This window comes from Diadema antillarum, unplaced genomic scaffold (genome assembly GCF_040938485.1).
Source record: "Diadema antillarum isolate AM-2024a unplaced genomic scaffold, OU_Dant_1.0 seq00001871_RagTag, whole genome shotgun sequence".
Lineage (NCBI taxonomy): Eukaryota > Metazoa > Echinodermata > Echinoidea > Diadematoida > Diadematidae > Diadema > Diadema antillarum.
The window spans coordinates 372,032-391,297 of NW_027272540.1; the positions used below are offsets into that span (position 1 = coordinate 372,032).

Below are 19,266 nucleotides of genomic sequence, written 5' to 3' on the forward strand. Positions count from 1 at the left end.
TAATTTCTATTCAAATGGTTGTCTGGCGGTGAAATTTACACTGTAACTAACTCAAATGGAATTCTGTGCAATGATGCTAATAACTCAATTTTCATCAAAAATGGATCTATCCCCTTTTGCAAATGAGCTCTTCATTTGAAGGGCTTGTCTTATGTCTCAACGGTAGAGGGACAGAAGATCGAAGGTCTTATATTCAAAAGACCATTGCAATTGGACGACGAAACCAGCTCAACATTGTCTTCAACTCATCTTGCAGATATCAATTTGAAATATCTCATAATTATGTTTCAAAACTTTTTTGTTTCGTGTAAAAGCTTAATGAAACTTCTACTAACCCAATTATGTTTTCTTTAATGCAGTCAACTTGAATGTGGAAAGGCAATTCTTTATATCATTATAAGTCAGAACATTATTTCACAATATCGTAACTAAAGTAAGGCTCTCCAGCCTTTTTTTTTCAATTGCGGGATGATTGTTTTTACCTATTTTTTAGTCTTCATCACGAAAAAGATCACGGATCATGGTAGGACTTATACTCATGACTTTAGTTTATCATCACTGTTATGGACACACACACACACACACACACACACACACACGCACACACACACACACACACACACACACACACACACACACACAACACCATCAAACATTCTGACACTTGAGGCTGATGGCGAAGAATATGCACAAAGCAACTTTATTTTCACTTGTCACGAGTTGCGAAGGACGACGGACAGATGGCGGCCTCACCCCGTCGGCTGCGTAGAGGAACTATGCTGTTTAACCGTTGGTGACCATCAACATTCGCGATCAACTTATTCAGGGCTGTTGTCATAGAATACAAACGAGTATATTATACCAGTAGCATCGAAAGGAAAGGTCTTGTTTCTTAAACATAATCTTCGGGATGTCAGGTCTTACTGGTTATTCTCTGCATGAAGGTAGAAAAGACCTCCATGTTCTATGCAACATCACTAGAGTTACTGTTATATTGGCGTACAATGTATAGTCTTTTGCATCAGGGATTTAATATCAGACTTCAGCATTTTGCCACAAGGGACTGTCTGCGAGGTTCAGCCGAGAGGGCGGTCTCACTTCAATTGTATCGGCTGCATAAAGTGCAAGTCGTGCTGTGCTTTTCAGAATCAAAGGTTACATCAGGAGGTGTCATATACTAGTAGTTCATTATTCGAACAGCACGTAGGCCTATTTGCTCTTTACCCCTTGCGCGTGCAGGAAGAGTGATTTTTTTTCTCTCTCTCTATGATACCAAATATGACACGAACAATAATGACTTGCTGTTAAGTAATTATGATAATGATGGAGATAATGCCTACATGATGATAATAATTGTATTATCACTATTATTACATTCACAGATGGCCATTATCATCAGTATACTGTTATCATTACTCTTAATATTTGTTATCTATAAATCGCACGCAAAACCAAAAATTGAGCATGAAATTGAAACAAATGTGGCACTTTTACTGACAGCTCACTTAGTCTATCTATTGTAAGTGGCGTCTGTATACACTGTTGCCTATCATCATGATAGTACTCGGTGAAATATTGCGATATAAGAAGTTAATTTTATGATAAGAACCTCATGAGACTATATTCTGTTAGAACTATACGGTATTTCGATTCCTTTATTTCAACGTGCGAAGACATAATCACATCTATAAAGACGGAAATCATGCACTCAAGCAAACAAACCTTGGCCAAACCATTTGAATTTTTCACAGTAGACACAGGGCATTGTGCATTTATAACATCGCTTAAAAGGACGTGACGTGGAATAATAGCAACTCACTCGAAAGAATTTTAACTGCTTTCTTTTCTATAGTGGCACTTTAAGCAGTTAAAATTAGTCAGAACTCAAACACAATAATAGTCCCGAGTGTCATTCAATCAAGGAAAGGCAGAAGCTATTTGTCCTCCATTTTTAAATTTCCTCCATCAGCTTTCGTGGAAAGAACACATTTCGGGAATGGAAAAGTACGCAGCAATCTTCCTTGATTTAGCAATATAGATGGAATAATAACTAAGATGGAAGCATCATTAGAATATTTCTTTCATCATTTTAACATAGACTTTAAGTGTCTATTATAGTTGCCAGGTGATCTGATTCTATGAGGTGTAGTGGCGAATCCCGATTACCCATTTAAGGATGACGTGATAGTGCAGTCCTTCGATAAAGTATAGCGGGCCTGAATTTGGCAGAGGACTTCTATACTTGGCACCACTGTTGTATTGAAATCCCTTTTGTGAGCAGTCTTTGTATAGTGGCTAGTTGCTTGCAAGAAGCGTCACCGCGTTTGAGAACATTATGTTATTATGAAGTCACGTTAGTCACACATTACCTATATTGGTTGCTATCCAAAGCTATGGTGAGCCCATATCGTTAATGATCCTGCCCTTATGTTTTGCAAATGAAGAAAATGATGTGAAACAATATTATACAAATCTTCTTCTATAGACATTTGCCTGCTCACTCGCCAACGAATAACAACCATAAAGAAAATGAAGGAATGACGTGGCCCTCATTCTTGTCACGACTCACATAAATCTTTTGCTGAACTAGCGGGATTATGATATAACTTCTCATGACAATATTCAATGTTCCGTGCTATGGATGAACATGGCACACACAATACAACGAATATAGTAGTGCGCGGGCATTATACGTGAGCACACAATGAGATAATCTCAATGTTGTGCTAAGAAAAAGAGAAAAAAGTAACATTTTTTTTTTCCAAAACATGCCGATAACAGGATGCTCTTAATATCCCCTGGGACAGGAAACCACAGATGTTATGTTCTGCATGAGTCACGTTCAGAGTACAGTATAGATAGAGTTGCTATAAAATACAGGGAATGAATGCTTGTCTTTCCTAAGTTATCGAGTGGTATTTTGTAAAACAAAATAGGCCCTGAACAAATTTCAATGGGATATTTGATGACCAATAAATGCTTCTGAAATAATCGTCATGACCTTGTACTTTCCGGAAAAAAAACACATGATGATAAAGATCATAAACCACAAAAACAACTGGAATAGCAATGATGACGATGATGATACAATAAAGGTCATAATAATGATAATGATAATGAAAAGATGATACCATATATTGGCATTACTTCTAATTATATCAACAAGTCATCATCATTGTTATTTGCATTATCGTTGATATGTTATACTTTTATCATTTTCTAAAATAAAACGATTATAATGTTCCGATTACTAGTTATTGTGTTCAGCAGTGTCACCGCTGCTCTGTCGGATAGCCCATCCATTATCACTATTCCATAGCATCACCATCAGATGCTAGCTTTCACATCTTTGTCGAGCGGGACATGATGGGCCAAACAACTATTAGGTCCAACAAGGGTGTGCTCGATTTAGATCACTTCAGAAAGTTCTTTCACAAATTATTTCATCTCATTCATATGAATACACGTACAAGACATATGGGTCTTTATCAAAAGCCTTTTACTTAGCATAATGACCATAAGCTATAATAACATACTGAGGCCTCGTGTCTTGACTGCTAGTTTAACCAAATCTTCTACCTTGAATTAGAAAAACAACAGCTGTCGTCCATTTTCTCGTTGAAAGTCAGACTTTAAATGTTAGATGAATACACATGACCTACACATAATGTATCGAGACATCACAATATGGTAGGTGTAGTAAATATCAAGCTTATTCATTCCATTGTGTTTTGTTTAACAAGTTAAAAATAGCAAGTGCGAGATAATCCCTGTGTGGATAAAAGTGACCTGCGATACTGTATTGAGCCAAAACCACACACGATATACTGTTTACCACGATAACAAGAACATGCACCATTACATTTACTGTCACTTGTACTACCATTGCCAATTAAAGTGATTATTGTGTTGGTAATGTTCGTTTGCTTTACGAATTTAATCCAATCAAAAGACTCCGGAGCTTGTTATTCCGTAATAGTTGAACTTTGTACACTCAATAAAAGGATCATTATGTATCATTCAAATTTTCATTATTCATGATTTTACCATAGACTACGCCACGCTGCAAGTACAAATTCTTTCTCTTTCTTTAGACAATCGGTAGCCATACAGACGTCAGCGCCTCTCCCTTCCGTGCTTGTGTTTCTCTCTTTTATTTCGTGGCTTTTTTGTGACGGTCAAACAGTCCACGTCAACATTGGAAAAGATGCTTCTATAGTGTTTTACGGTTAATCGCAGAGCACGGTTGTTTATTCCCAGCGACCTTCTCTCGGAGGCTGTCAGGGGTACTGTTTGCATGAGGTCCAGGAGACTTTCCCCAGGATGACAATCCTTCAGGCGACTCTTTATCTTTCTGAGTGCGGTTGTCAGTTGGTTGCATTTCACCTGTTTGGTATGGGCGAGAGTAATCAGGTTGAGTGGAGGGATGACGTGATAGGTGCACCGTCTCTGCAGGATGTGGACCAGCATGGCTTCTGGCGTTCTCCCGACAGCCCTGCGCTGCATGTCGCTGACTCGAGGGTTGGCCATGAAGAGCAGGTGGGCATCTTGTATAAGCATCGGTCCCTTCCTCTGGATCAGCCTCTGCACAAATCTCAGACCAGTGACCAGGCTACTTGGTGAGCCTTCTCCTCCTCCGACGGACCTTCCCGAACTTCCGAGATTGGTGGAAGAATGGCCGTGTCTGGTAGTCAGATCTGATATTGTCACACCTGATGACGGTGACACGGAAGTCTCAGAATGTTTGTAGTGGCCTCCGCCTGTATGAAGATTTTCATTCAGAGCGCGAAGACGAGACTTGGTCAAAGAAATCATGGAGCTTCCGTAAATCTGGAAACGGTCTGGGTGGGAGGAAAGAAGTTTCCTCAGAGTTTTCTTTCCGGCGATACAGCCAGTGCTCACAGATTGATGTCGAACCACTTGTGTGAGCAATTCTTGCGCCGAACACAACCCTTTCGTTCGGAGGTATCGCTCCATCAAATTCAGCGCCTGTGTGACTTGGTTATTGGTCTCTTGTCGGGCATCGCATAGCATCACCAACCCCGGAGGGGAAAGAAAACGAAATGTGTTTGGTTCTTTGATGACGAAATTTGTAAATTCTCTCTTGTTCGTCCCTATGACTCTCTTCTCGGCAGCGACTAATGTTCGCTGTCTCTGTATCATATCCAGCAATATTCCGACAGGTTGCGGACCATTTTCCCTCAGGATCTGGATGACTTTGTTGAGTGCAGACGTGTATGTTGACATGAAGTAAAGCATACCATCTTGCACGTGAAATAACGCTTTCACGGCCGAATGGCACAAAACTATGCTCAAGTCACATTCACACATGTCATATTTCTGCTTCATTTTCACTTTCTCTTCACAAATGGTATCTATGGCGACACATCCTTCTTGCTTCGTGATAACTCGTTTAATCCAAGATATGGCACTGTGATGGTCACACGAATTGCAAATGGGAGCAGACGTAGCAGTACCAGCCTGAGAAAGTCGCTTGCTTGCCATTTTGGTTTGATCATGGAAGTTCCGACTGATCATGAAGATGTGCAAAGGATGCAACTTTCAGACAATTCAAAAGAAGCACGGTACGAAAAGATTGCCGCATGGATATTGTTCAAGTAAGACAGCCCTTGTCTTTATGCCTCAGCAATGAATTCTAAACTTACATAGAAAACAACTTCTTAGCAGTGAAAAAAGGAGCCCAAAGTCTTGCTCTGTCGGTACCCCTTCCTGACATGTAGGCCTGTACAGTCAGTCCGGTCAGCTTTGCGAATCACGATCCGAATGTCCCGAGTGTCGGCGTGATAATATAGTTATACCTTGCTATATTATTACTCACATATGTTTTTCTAGACATAATCATCGAGAGGTCTAGAGCATCGTAAAGTAGTCAGGGGTCGTTGTCATTATCAATCGCGTTTCTTGATTCCAAGTCACCGGCCATTCCGTCTCTTCGAGGGATATGTAGGCTAGTGTATACAGCATATAATACATGGGACATTAGCCAGACAACGTCAGTGAACTTTTCCGCGTTCAATGCAAACACATGCAAACAGAGAAGAAAAGTGCGCAATGCCTGTATCGGCACGTGAACCGGTAGAAATTCTATGAAGTTGTATGAACTCTTGCGAAAGAGAAAAACGTCCAACAGTATTTATTGATTGAGACGTGTACTACATCAAAACTGAGAAACTACTTGAAAGCGACGACAACAGCGCAAAGTTTCTCGAATGGGGGGGGGGGGGGGGGATTCTGCTGGTTTAAAATGCGCACCGGCACCGGCGTATTACGGCAATTATCATGGTTAAAGGCGAAGTAATTCCATGCCGTCGAAGATTTCATCCTCATGGCAATTCGTTCGCTGTTCTGTGAGTTTAATTCCCTATTGCTGCATTAAATTGATCCTCCTTCGTGCTGTTATTTTTTCTTTTCAATATCTTCATCCCTACTATGCTCCTATTCATTCAGCTATTCAAATTGTTTTAAACGTCGAGTGATATTCGGAGTGTTACCTAACCGGGGAAAGTAGGCCTACCTCTCAACATGCCAATCGAATAGTGTCTATATAGACCTGTTTGGGGAGTTTGGTGAGGTAATTTATTAACTACACACCATCATTATTTTCTTCAACTTTGATACGTCTTGTTAATTTTGTAAAGACAATTTTATTCCTGAAGTTATTAATATGTATTTATTGACTCTACTTTATACGTAAGGTTGGTTAAAAAAAAACACACACACAAAGTTCAAAAAGACACATCATTCTCCTGTGTATGTATATGTGTGTGTGTGTGTGTGTGTGTGTGTGTGTGTGTGTGTGTGTGTGTGTGTGTGTGTGTGTGTGTGTGAGTGAGTGTAACGTGTGACTTTTGAATGTAACACAAAGGAGAACGAGGAAGAGAATAACAGGAAGAAGAAGAAATCACCTTTAAAGATAAATCATTGCTCGTATCTGTATCGATAGTTAGGTACAGATCAGTGAGTTTCACCGATAGAAGACGTGATCTTCAAACAGGTGATGCATGGCGGCGCTATTTAAGTCGCTTGCTTCTATAGACTTCGATGATCATAATGGAAGGTCATTTTTTTTTTTTCATTTTACAAAGAGTTCAGTGTTTGTCATAGTCCAGTCAAAATATGAAATGACCCACAACTAATTGCAACAGAAACGATTCCACTTGCATTTGACCCGGAAGAGCTATCAAAATAACATATTAAAAGTTCCCTAAAATTCGAGTGGTGGATCAGTGTCTAATTTGCATAAATTCAAAATGGCCGCCATACAACCTATTTATGCCTATATCTGGGGATATGTAACCCACAGAAAGTAAATTCCGGTGTCTAATCCTATGTTTTTTAGGTCAAGGAATACAATTATGTTATGTATAGCAACTTTCAAACATCCTTTTATATAGTTTTTGCATATATTTGCATATAATTACATGCAAAATGGCCGCCATATTGCCTGCGCAAGCCCGTATCTTCGTATATCATTAATGTAGTACACTCAGGAATAAGTCGCTATATATCTGGACATAAAACCGCAGAAAATAGATTCTGGTGTCTAAACCTATAGATGTTTTTTTAGGTCAGGGAATACAATTATGATATAAGCAGTAACTTTCAAACTTCCCTTTATACATTTTTTTTGCATATACATGTATTTGCATTCAATTAAATGCAAAATGACCGCCGTAGTGCCACTACAGGCTTATATTTCTATCTGTAAAAGGTACCTAGTGATGGTGTCTGTGGTCTTAATTTTACTACTGAGAATCACTGATGTAGAATACGTTCCACTCAGCAATAGTTACCTATATTTCACTAAAAATTTGCATATATTTATACATAAATCTATTCAAATTACTACCGTGAATATGATTTCAGATATACGAATACAAGCTGCAGAACGTTAATTGTACTGTAATGTCTCATCCAAGATATCAGGGGAAAATTGTTATAATACCATTTAAAACATTGATGATTATCCTACACCTAATGTGTATATTCTTGCATTTATTAAAAGTATTGTATTACATTGTACTCACATTTTCTTGAGATACAGCCTCAAAACAGAAAACAACTGTAAGTAGCATCGAATAGAACATATCTTTATTAACTATAAATTCAACTTATCTTCCAAAGTGTGCTCAATAGGTACACAAATATTAAAGTCTAAAATTAGGTAGTAGGAATCGTTAAAATATTTAATGATTGCATGATATCTAATGTATTATGTTTTGTAATTTGCCCTCATGTTTACTGCTTATTACTTGTGTCTATGTTGCAATTCTTTATTTCTTCTCTCTTTTTTTGCCAAAGGGGGGGGGGGCATGTCATCAAGTTCATGATTATCCATAAGCTACTCTACAAAAGTTTAATGAGTTTGGACATATCTCATATAGCTTTCAAAGTGTGCTTACGGTACACAAAAATTGGTCTTAAATCATTCAGCAGGTTTTTTTTTTTTTCAAACATCTTTTTTCTTACCTGCGATGATTTACATCCATGTTTAGTTGATACTTGTGTCCTTTGTTGCAAAACTTTTGGTAAAGGCATGTTTATCAATGAGCAACATATGACCATGATGATTTGTATGGAAGTGGATTTTGTCATATTTTTGCACGGTTTCACCCAGTGACTCACTGAAAATGTAAAACATTGTGATTTACAGCCAGATACAAAGGAAAAAAAAAAGGAAATGCCTTAACATTTCTATTACTAGTACTCTGGATTCATCAGTCGATCAATACAAACAGCATCCTTCTCATTGGCTTCAAGCTCATACAACACATATAAATTCTTATAAGTCTTACTTTCACCATTTTTCGTATTGTATCTGCAGCTTTATTAAAAGAAATGTTTCCTATTGCATTGAGGCTTCGCACTAATAACATTTTCACCAACACACAGTTGTTGTTTTTTAGAAATGCGAGCAGCATGAAGGCTGAATTCAATTTTGCTGGCGAAAAAGCAGTCTTAAGTCAGATAAAAAACAAAATACATAACATCATTTTCTGTTCCTAACCCTTCCAAAAGGTCCCTTCCCTCCAGCTTTTCTTCAAGTTAAACAGTGGAAGGGAAATGACATACAATCATTGGAATTGGGACGATTTGAGGAAGATGTTTAATCAAAAATATGTTCTGATCACTACAGACAAAGTGCAGCTATTAAGAACTCCTGAAGAAAGTCTGATGCAACTGCAAGACAGGATGTTAGCAACTGGCAGTGTATAGTTGCAGGGCAAGCAGATTTGACTGCACACAACCCATACCAGTGTCAGATGCGGGCCATTATAATTATATCAGACACTTGTAATGTTGTATTTCTAAAATATGTGAGGAGTGAGATTATGCTGTTCTAATTGGTGACTAGGAATAAGAAGCATTCTTGAAAGACATCGACACAGTTTACAACAAACGTGAGACTTACCACGCTTCAGTATGAAATGGAGCCGAGATCCTGTTTGCTTTAAATCAATCAACTGCAATTTCACACCATCCTAGTCCAGAATTTGTGGTAAACACATAAAACACTGTGAGTGTAAGCTATAGTTTTGTATACTCGTGTTTCACTTTTATCATTGATCTCTGTTTTGAGAGATCACATTACATACCTTAGTATCTGTATTATCACAAGCTAGAAAATGAAAATGATGTACAGGAAACGATTTCTTGAAATCTAGTGACTTTGATCCATTAGATTTTAAACTCATCTTAGCCAAAGGTTCAAGACAGCAAAAAAGATTCAAGCTAATATTGCAAATAGCCATCATTTATATTCTACTTTCCGGTCGTCGGTCATGCATACATTTTCAAAAACCATTTCCAGGTTCTCTTTAAAAAAACCCATGTACTGACAGATTTTCAACAAACTAGGCAAATGCCATTCCAAGGATGATAGACTTTCAAGGTGTTCAAATAGACACCATATTCCGAAAGGTCCCAGAACCCCGAAATTAAGGAATCTATTATAAAAAAAAAACTCCCGTCACACACACACACCCTCACACACACACACACACACACACACACACACACACAAGTAGAACCAAGGGTAACAGATCTAGGGATAATGTACAAAGTTGAATATCTTGGAGATTGCATATAGATTTAAGTTTACTTTCACAATTTAACTTGTTTTCGAAATATTACACATTATATATATATATATATATATATATATATATATATATATATATATATATATATATATTGACAGCAAATCTTGCACATATAGACGTGGCTGGTGTTGGGTAGCACCCCTTTAATCATCGAGCTTTCGGGCGAAAAGCCCTTCTTCAGGATTGTGTTGGTGCTGAGTGTGGTCTTCTAAGTGTTGTCTGTACACAGACAACACTACAAGACCACACTCAGCACCAACACTACTTCCAGATAGAGATATAAGCCCGTAGAGGAATTATGGCGGCCATTTTGCATTTATTGAATGCAAATATATGCAAAAAAAAAAAATGTATAAAGGGAAGCTTGAAAGTTACTGCTAATATCATAATTGTATTCCCTGACCTAAAAAAAAACATAGGTTTAGACACCAGAATATATTTTTTGTGGGTTTTATGTCCAGATATATAGCGACTTATTCCTGAGTGTACTACATTAATGGTATGAAGATACGGGCTTGCACAGGCAATATGGCGGCCATTTTGCATGTAATTATATGCAAATATATGCAAAAACTATATAAAGGGATGCTTGAAAGTTGCTACAGATAACATAATTGTATTCCTTGACCTAAAAAACATAGGTTTAGACACCGGAAATTACTTTCTATTGGTTACGTATCCCGAGATATAGGCATAAACAGGTTGTATGGCGGCCATTTTGAATTTATGCAAATTAGACACTGATCCACCACTCGAATTTTAGGGAACTTTTAATATGTTATTTTGATAGCTCTTCCGGGTCAAATGCAAGTGGAATCATTTCTGTTGCAATTAGTTGTGGGTTAACCCACTTTTTGTCGTATTTTGACTGGACTATCAGGGATATTGCTTTATTCCCGGCCTCTCATGATCTCTATGTAACTACGGTAGTTGGAGATTAGTGGGGATTCCCATAGATTCTGTGGGGATTCCCCGGGTGTCTGCTGCCCCCTCTACGTCGTACCATACACCACTCACACCTACGCCACAGCCAAAACATCGCCAGTGCAGTGCAGTGGGCACAGCAAGTGAACATATAGCGTATGACTCCGAATGAGATGATTTACCGGTTTGACTTGGACTTCGACTGCTAATCTACCGTACCCCTGCTATGATATTAATCTTAATGGTAAGTAGGTATAATTACTAATGTTTAACCTCATCCTGACCTGGCCTTTTGATCTTTCTTTGTACGATTAATAGACTAGGTTTGTAGCTAAATACGTAGTTAAATTTTACTGAGTTAGGAAGCAAGACCGTGAAGGTCAAGTCTCTTCCGTCAATCTGACAATGACTGGAAAATATTGCCGTTTCAGCAGTGATTTAGTGACCAGTAGCAAGAGCCCAGAGGATTTTAATAAGAAACGCGCTGCTGCATGCTGGGGCGTATGCAGAATCACTAGATCTATCGCTATCCTTTTCGTGTCTTTGTGAAGTTTGTGTTCACCAATAGAAGCAAATTACCCAATTCATCTTCAATAATTAAAAGTGGTTAAAGAAAAAAAACAGTCTTTGAAGATTCGCTAATGCAGTCTGAATGAAAGAAAGGTAAAAGTTTAGTTGTTACTTTGAAATATCAGATATTGCATGGTGCATTTTGCACCAACTGGCATGGCCATGAGAGATGGTACGTACCCTGACGGTGACCCTAAGTGAACTGCGACCAGCTGAGCTGACGGGACCATTGATTCATATGACATGAGCAAGGAGGTCTCATCTCACCCTCTTGTTCTGATGATAAATGCGGCGCATTGTTTGTTAAATGTGCCTTTGCTTTGTGCAAGATACCATGCTTGCTTGACCGAATGATCGATGTGTATCTTAAATTCAGGGATATGTTCTGCGTAGACGTCTGGCTTCACGGACTTCCCTCCTATGTCTACAGAGTAGAGCTGTAAAAGTAAACGTTAAAACATTGTTTTAAAAAACTTGTCTGGAGTAGACGGATATTTCTATCAACATGTCTATATCATGTACACATTATTTTTCCTCTTCATTACAGGTTGTGATTTCAAAGATCGTTGTAAATTGCTGACCTGTAGACCTACTGAGTAATAGTAATAAAGATATGTAATCTTCACAGCCAAAATAACACTTACTAAAAAAAGAAAGAAGATAATTACAGGGGTGGTAGTAGTCGTAACAATTGAATGTTAATGATACACCCATAGGTGTACTCATTACTAAGCATGGTAATCAAAATACTGTAATCTTTAGCATCATGCTCTGATGATTTTTTTCTCTCCATAAAAACAGACTGCTACATGAACACAGGGACAAGGGCTGCCATGGAGACCAATACCACTTTCTCTGGGGATGAAAATGCATCATTACCACCAGAGGAGAACAACAGACCAAAGAAGGAGGAGGAGGAAGATCTAGAGAAGGGGGAGGTGCAGGAACCAGAGGAGGTGGTGGCGGAGCGCATCTCTCTGTGTGTCTGCAGCGGATCCGGTCAGAACTCAGTTCAAGCACTCTTGACGTACCTCCAGACTGACGGGAAGATGAAGCCCTACGTGGGGAGGGTAGAGTTCGTGCGTCTGCCGTACAACGACCTTGACTCGTTCCGCCCAGACTGGAAAGACTACAATGCTGTCATTCTCTGCCACTCCATCCACAACAGACGTTTTGCTATTACGAATGTTGTGGATGCTCTCTATGACAAGTTCCTACCAAAGGCCAGAAATCACTTTGGTGAGTAGATATCCAGTGAGATTTTTCCAGAGCAACAAACTCTACATATAATTCCTGAATAGAAATTTGACAATTTTTTTTTTATTATACACATGCACACCCGCACTCACACGCACACACTCGCCAAACCCAACCCCAGAATCATGTCTGAATCCATACTTAAAGTGCAGTTTACTGTACGTTAGTTTTTGATCAACCTAGTAGATAAAAAGACTAAAATCAGACTTAAAGGTTCTCTGAAATACAAATCGATGCATGTTGATTTTTGTGTTGGTTTATGTCAGGGATGATACCCTCAACATCACTTTTGCAGTGAAATGAATATCTAGAAACATTCCGTATATTTTTAAGTAATTTTTCTTCAGATTGCTTGGATACGCCCACAAAAAATCCTTCCAAACCAATATTCCTGTTGTGACCTAATCTGTCAATCATTGCTGAAGTACTCATATGTTTAAAAAAAGACATTGGAATGCACCTTCCCTTCGACTCAGCATAACTTGCATATTTCTGTAATATTAATGTGACTAACAAAAGACATGGCGAGGGAACATGCAAGTTATGCTGTAACTATAAAAATAATTCTGATGCTCTTCTTTAACATAACTTGCAGGATCCTTGGCTCTTGCATTGCTTAGGATTCTGTTCAGTAGCAGAGATTGCTGATTTTAACTTGTGAACAATCTGTTCAGTGATAGCAAGAGGTTGATTTATGGAAATACTCTCTGCTTTATAACAAATTGTGTCCAGTACATTGATTTAGTATGTTTCAGGGATAATATAGAGGTTTGTTGAACAAATCGAAAATCAAAATTTTCAGGTGTTTTTTATACATGGAAAAAGCAAAAATGTGTATATAAACATGAGAAAAAAAAATCTGAATTTAGATTTAAATCTACAGAATATCATGCCAGTATGTTTTATTCTTGTTGTGCTGGGATGGGATTTGAGGGGAATTTTGATTGATTGTGCCTTTGTTGTTGGACCTCAGGTGAATAAGAAATGCAGATTGAAATATTGTGCCTTTTTGTCTTTATTGTTGTCTCATTGCCTTGCAGGTCCACTAAAGGTGTTTGTCATAGTTCATGACTTTCACTGGCCAGTGAGTAACCAAGAAGCATTTTACGATACTTTCAAAAAGGCACAGCCCGCCACATTTGAGAATGCAAAATGGGTCTACGTTTGCGGCAAACTGGACAACTCGATTGAGATGTCGGTAGACGATGCCCAGGCTTTTCTTGATGCCATCAGATTCGTACACACTCAGCCAGCACTGGATCAGTCTCCATCTTTCGCCCAAAGGTGCTTAGATTACTTCATCTCTATTAAGGACTGGATTCTCTCACTGATAGATTATGTGAGAGCTTTCTCGGAAGGTCACCAACGATCGGCTGTTCGTGAAAAGACGGGACTACAAACAGAGTGCAATGACATTGAAGCTGAATTGGCATCTGCATCAAAGGAAGGAACAGAGATGTAGCTATTTCCCGGAAGCAAACAGGGAAAATAGAGGTATAAGCGCATCCGATACTATACTGACAAAGCATTTGCAGAGTTCGACTGGTTGTGATATTAAATGTCTGAGTACCGTATGTTTTTGATGATTGCAGATTACTCTGTTTGATGCTATAAACATTTTGGTTGAAATGTTTGATTAAACAAATGACCATATACTCAATGAGGGTCAGGACTAGCAGGCTATAAACCAAATTTAAAAAGTGCTTATTTTGCAAAAGACAAAATAAATTATAATAATGCATTAACAGGGATATGGATATATACGACTTTTAAGTACATGTAGTACAATCATTTTGTCTCCTCTGAGCGAAGGGATAAAGTGAGCTCTTGTTGTCACTTGTTGTTTGCCATGCCTTATCTGTCAACCACCGTGTGATGTTCTTCATGCAATGGGATCTCTCCTTGACCATTTGACATCTTTACTTTCTTTTTGTAAAATACATGGTCCCATTTTAATCAAATTCGGATGATATCATTCGTAGGGCCGAGGGATACAATTTTGTTTATTAATTAAGCTGTTCGGGTGGCCCCCATTGGGGCCCAGGTTGGGTTTGAAAAGTCTGCAAAGTGAGTACAGTTGAACCTCTCTTATCCGGCCTCCCTTTATCCGGATCTCTCTATTATACGGACGCAATCTCGCCGTGATTTTTTTAAAAAATAATTACGGGAGGAAAGGGGGATTCCCAACTCCTTGAGATCTCCTACACAAACACACATGAATTACATATTACTTCCAACATGATTAACATACATTACATCAAATTTCCTTCCAAATTGCTTACCTTCAGACATTTTAACATCCCCAAACATCCCCAAATCATTGCAAGAACATGGACAGATTATGCGCTCGAGTCCTCTCATATCGCATTGCCACATATAGGTCCATACACAGCCGTCGATATGACTAGATAGACATGCATTGTTTCGAGTCATTGGCTGAGCAACGAATGATATTGAACACTCAAAAATTGTTCACACACAGTACACACGCAAAGAGAGAGAGGGAGACCATCTAACAATGGCGACCTACAGTCGACTTTGCCGAGCCGTGATGATCGAATTTTGAAGCGTAGTTTCGTCGACTCGTACTGTTTATTTTCAAGATCTACTTGATGCATTTCTTAATGATTATTTAGGTAAATCATCGCAAGAATTTATAAAAGAAAATGATTTCATTCTTGCAAACACGAACCTCTATTTTGGGGTCTGTTACTGAGTGTAACAATGAAAAGGTTGCAGTATACACATTACTACATGTGGTACTACAATGGGCTACATCAGTACATGTGTATGTACATGTACATGTATAAAGCATTGAGTCTCCTGTATCAGGCCAAATCCCTTATCCGATTGAGCCCCGGTCCCGACTTGTCCGGATACGAGAGGTTCAACTGTACCTGGTAACTCTCCAAGGATCCTCTCTAGTTCCAGTACCAGTGGATACTCTCACAGGTGAAGAATACAAGTTGTTCATGACAATAGCAGTGGTTGCAGGATCTGTGCCTCCTATAACAATGCCAGAAAATTTGAAGCACCGATTCTAGATGACATAAATCTCCAAGTCTTCTAAAGTAGTAAAGTTGTGAAGCCCCTGTAGAGGTAGTCATTATAATTCTGTCTCTGCTAGAGGGTGTCTGAGTCTTGATGTTTTTTGGTAGTCCATTCATTCTTCACACATAGTGCTACATTGTACTGTATGGCATCTCAAGAAAAAACACTGGATAATTTTCTTGGAACCTGACCTGTGTGTGCCACATGAGGTGTAGATGTAGAGCTTTTGGGCAAAATCCTGTGAGGTCAAAGGTTAGTCAACTTTAACATGAAATGACCTGTTTTCAGCACTATTTGTGCAATTTCTGTTCTTCTTGCGTCCCTGTGTCTTTACTGCTATGTACTGCTCATATTTTATAAGTAGGGATGACAAAAAGTAATTGCTGTCATAAAGACATATCTTTCTTTAGAGAGTGGCTGGCCATTATGCAATGAGATATAAATCAATTATCTTCCTATGTGTGGAGCAGATCCAGTGTGGCACATACTTCAAATATTTTTGAGTGGCAACATCAAACATGGGTCAAAGGAAATAAGACCGTTATGGCTCCCTCTCTTGAACCTCCTTGGTTATATATGTAGTATATTGACACTGCCATATGCACAAAGCCATTTAGGATTTTCAAAGTCTGATGAGGCACAGGTTAAAAGTAAAACACAGTTTCCATATGGCTACAGAAGCTGTTGATTTTTGCTCTAAAATTGACACATATAAAATGTGTGAAATAATGCAGTACTTACTAGCATGTGATTTCAGTTGGGTAATGACAAAAATGTGAAATATTACCCAAAAAGTATGCTGACAGTATTGCATTCGGAGAACATGCCCGATTGTGGTTGCAACATAATGTTTCATAATTGATGACAAATTGGGCAATAGCAGTTTCGTTCGATCCTCAAAGCACGAGTGAATTGCATGTGACTTGTTGGGAAATACTACTGCTAGGGCATGGTCTATGGTCACGTGAAGTTCTACCTACTCACTACTGAACAGGGAGAGGGTGCTTCATGAATAAAAGTTGGGTACTCCTGTGTAAGTATTTGACACTTTTGATCTCAAGATACTCTTAGATGGCTCATTATCCTGGCAAATCCCGTCAGCCAGACAAGTTTCTTGGTATCTAGACCCTTTTGCTGTATATTGCAAGCAAATTTCAAATGGTGGAAGATAAACTTTGAACCCTTCTGAGAACTATGTTATACCTTTCAAACAGTGTTACTGGTATTCATGAATCTGTGTGTGCCCTGTGTTATGACCCTTTTGCTGGCAGGAGCACACTTTACTTGATGGTTGATGGTTGTGGCTCGAAATGGAAATCAGAAATCCCCTCAAGTGTTTAGCAGCAAATATTTTGTGTTACATTGTAAGAAATTTGTTGGTTTTAGAATGGCAGCTGATTGCAGCTAGGTGAATGTTGCATAATGGTGATAAAAGCTTTAACTCTTGTATCATTTTTTTATGCCTCCGCCACGAAGTGGTGCCGGAGGCATTATGTTTTCGGGTTGTCCGTCCGTCCGTCTGTCCGTCCGTCCTTCCGTCCGTCCGTCCGTAATGAATTTTGTGGACAAGGTAACTATCAAAACCTGTTGAGGTATCCTAATGAAACTTGGCATGTATGTGTATTAGGGGGTGAAGTTGTGCCTATCAACTTTTGGGTGCATGTGCTCAAGGTCAAAGGTCAAAAGGTCAAGGTCAAATACATAAAATTTCACTATTTCCACCATATCTATGCAATGCCAGAAGATATTTTCTTGAAACTTAGTGTATACATGTATTACCCAATTTAGTTTCTCTGGTGAAAGTTTGGGTCATGAGGTCAAAGGTCAAAGGTCAAAAGGTCGAGTAAAAGTATTAAAACTTCTTTTTTTTTCTCTGTAAATTGGAAAATTGTTCAAGGTATCTTCATGGAACATAGTATATACATGTACTGACTGGCAGTGATTATCTAGAGAATGTAGGGTTCATGGGGTCAAAGGTCAGGGGTCAAAGGTCAAGTGCAGCACTTCAAAATTTTACTATTTCCCTCATGTTCATGCAATGCCAGCAGGATTATTATTTTTTTTTTTACACTTGGTGTATGCATGTGTAACCTAATATAATTTTTTTTTCTTTTTCTTTTTTTTTGCCTCAAAGGTCAAAGATCAAGTGAAAGTGCTGAACTAACTTTTCCTCCATATCTCAGAAGTGGCTCAATTTATTGTGAAACTTACTGCATATTTATGCATGTTCTACCTGAAAGTGATTACTAGTATCGTCTGAATTTTAGGGTCAAAGGCCAGATGAACATGGTAACAATTTACTATCCAGCACAGAAATTGCACTTTTTCTCCATACCGGTACCATGAAAATTACTCAATGCATAAATGTATGAATGGGTCAAAGTCAAGTTAAAGTCCTAAATCCCCAAATACATGCTCTCCTATTCATCCAATTAAACCAAAGTCAAGGAAGGTGAACATTCAACACATTTGTGACAAAGTTGTCATTTCAATATTTTGCCAGTTTTGTGAAAATGTAATCACACATTGTCCACATGTACTATCTAGACCTATTAGGAAAATCATGCATTATGGCGGAGGCATACCAGTCGCCATAGCGACATTTCTAGTTTTTCTTTGAATTTTCAGTATTATATGAAAAAGGGACTAAGCAGTATCGTCTGATGTTTTCATCTCTATTCTCTACCCAATTAATTTGGTTGTGATTTATCATTAAAGTGATTTTTTTTTTCATACTCTATATTATATGTAGTTTAAGACATGCACAGTATATATCTATGATGTATTTCCATCCAGCAAAATCATCTTTGTAAGCTGTAACTTGCCATAGTTGCCATGTTGATTTTTTGATGTTCACACTTTCCAGTACACCATTTTTGCGCATTCTGATGCAGAATTCACAGGTACATGAAACTTCTTTTTTGCACCCGACACAAAGATGACTGCATTTGATTTTCAAGGCAAGAATCGCACACTTTACCAACCTGTGATCATATTTCTCTAGACGTACAGCTGTTACTGCTCTTTGTTGGTTTTGTTTTTCTCCTATTATACAATATAGGTCAAGTTGACTTTTCAATTAATTGTTGCATCCTCGCAATAAAATGATGTGGAAAACCGGAAAACACTTACTAACATGTTTGTTGTTGTTGTTGTTTTTCCCTGTGAGCAAATAAAGACAATGCATATTATTCATTGTATTTGTATAAATTTCCGATCTCTGATTCTTAAATTGGCAACAAATGAAATTCTGATAGCCAAAATTTCTTGGTGGATTTGTTGGGAAAAAATGTTCTTAAATATCATCCAAATACCTCCAAAACACTTAAACAAGTTAAAA

At 38.3% G+C, this 19,266-nt stretch overlaps 2 protein-coding genes across 2 annotated transcripts; one reads left to right on the top strand and one right to left on the bottom strand.

Annotated features, from left to right (window-relative positions):
• Positions 1–4,116: 4,116 nt before the first annotated feature.
• LOC139712892 (uncharacterized) lies at positions 4,117–5,247 on the bottom strand. Its single transcript, XM_071624670.1, has one exon. The coding sequence runs from the start codon at positions 5,245–5,247 to the stop codon at positions 4,117–4,119; it is 1,131 nt and encodes a 376-aa protein (XP_071480771.1).
• Positions 5,248–11,175: 5,928 nt separating this feature from the next.
• LOC139712883 (uncharacterized) lies at positions 11,176–14,575 on the top strand. The gene is made up of 3 exons (XM_071624662.1): positions 11,176–11,292; positions 12,420–12,857; positions 13,916–14,575. Exons 2-3 carry the CDS (start codon positions 12,428–12,430, stop codon positions 14,335–14,337), a joined length of 852 nt encoding a protein of 283 aa, XP_071480763.1. The 5' UTR covers positions 11,176–11,292; positions 12,420–12,427; the 3' UTR covers positions 14,338–14,575.
• Positions 14,576–19,266: the final 4,691 nt, after the last annotated feature.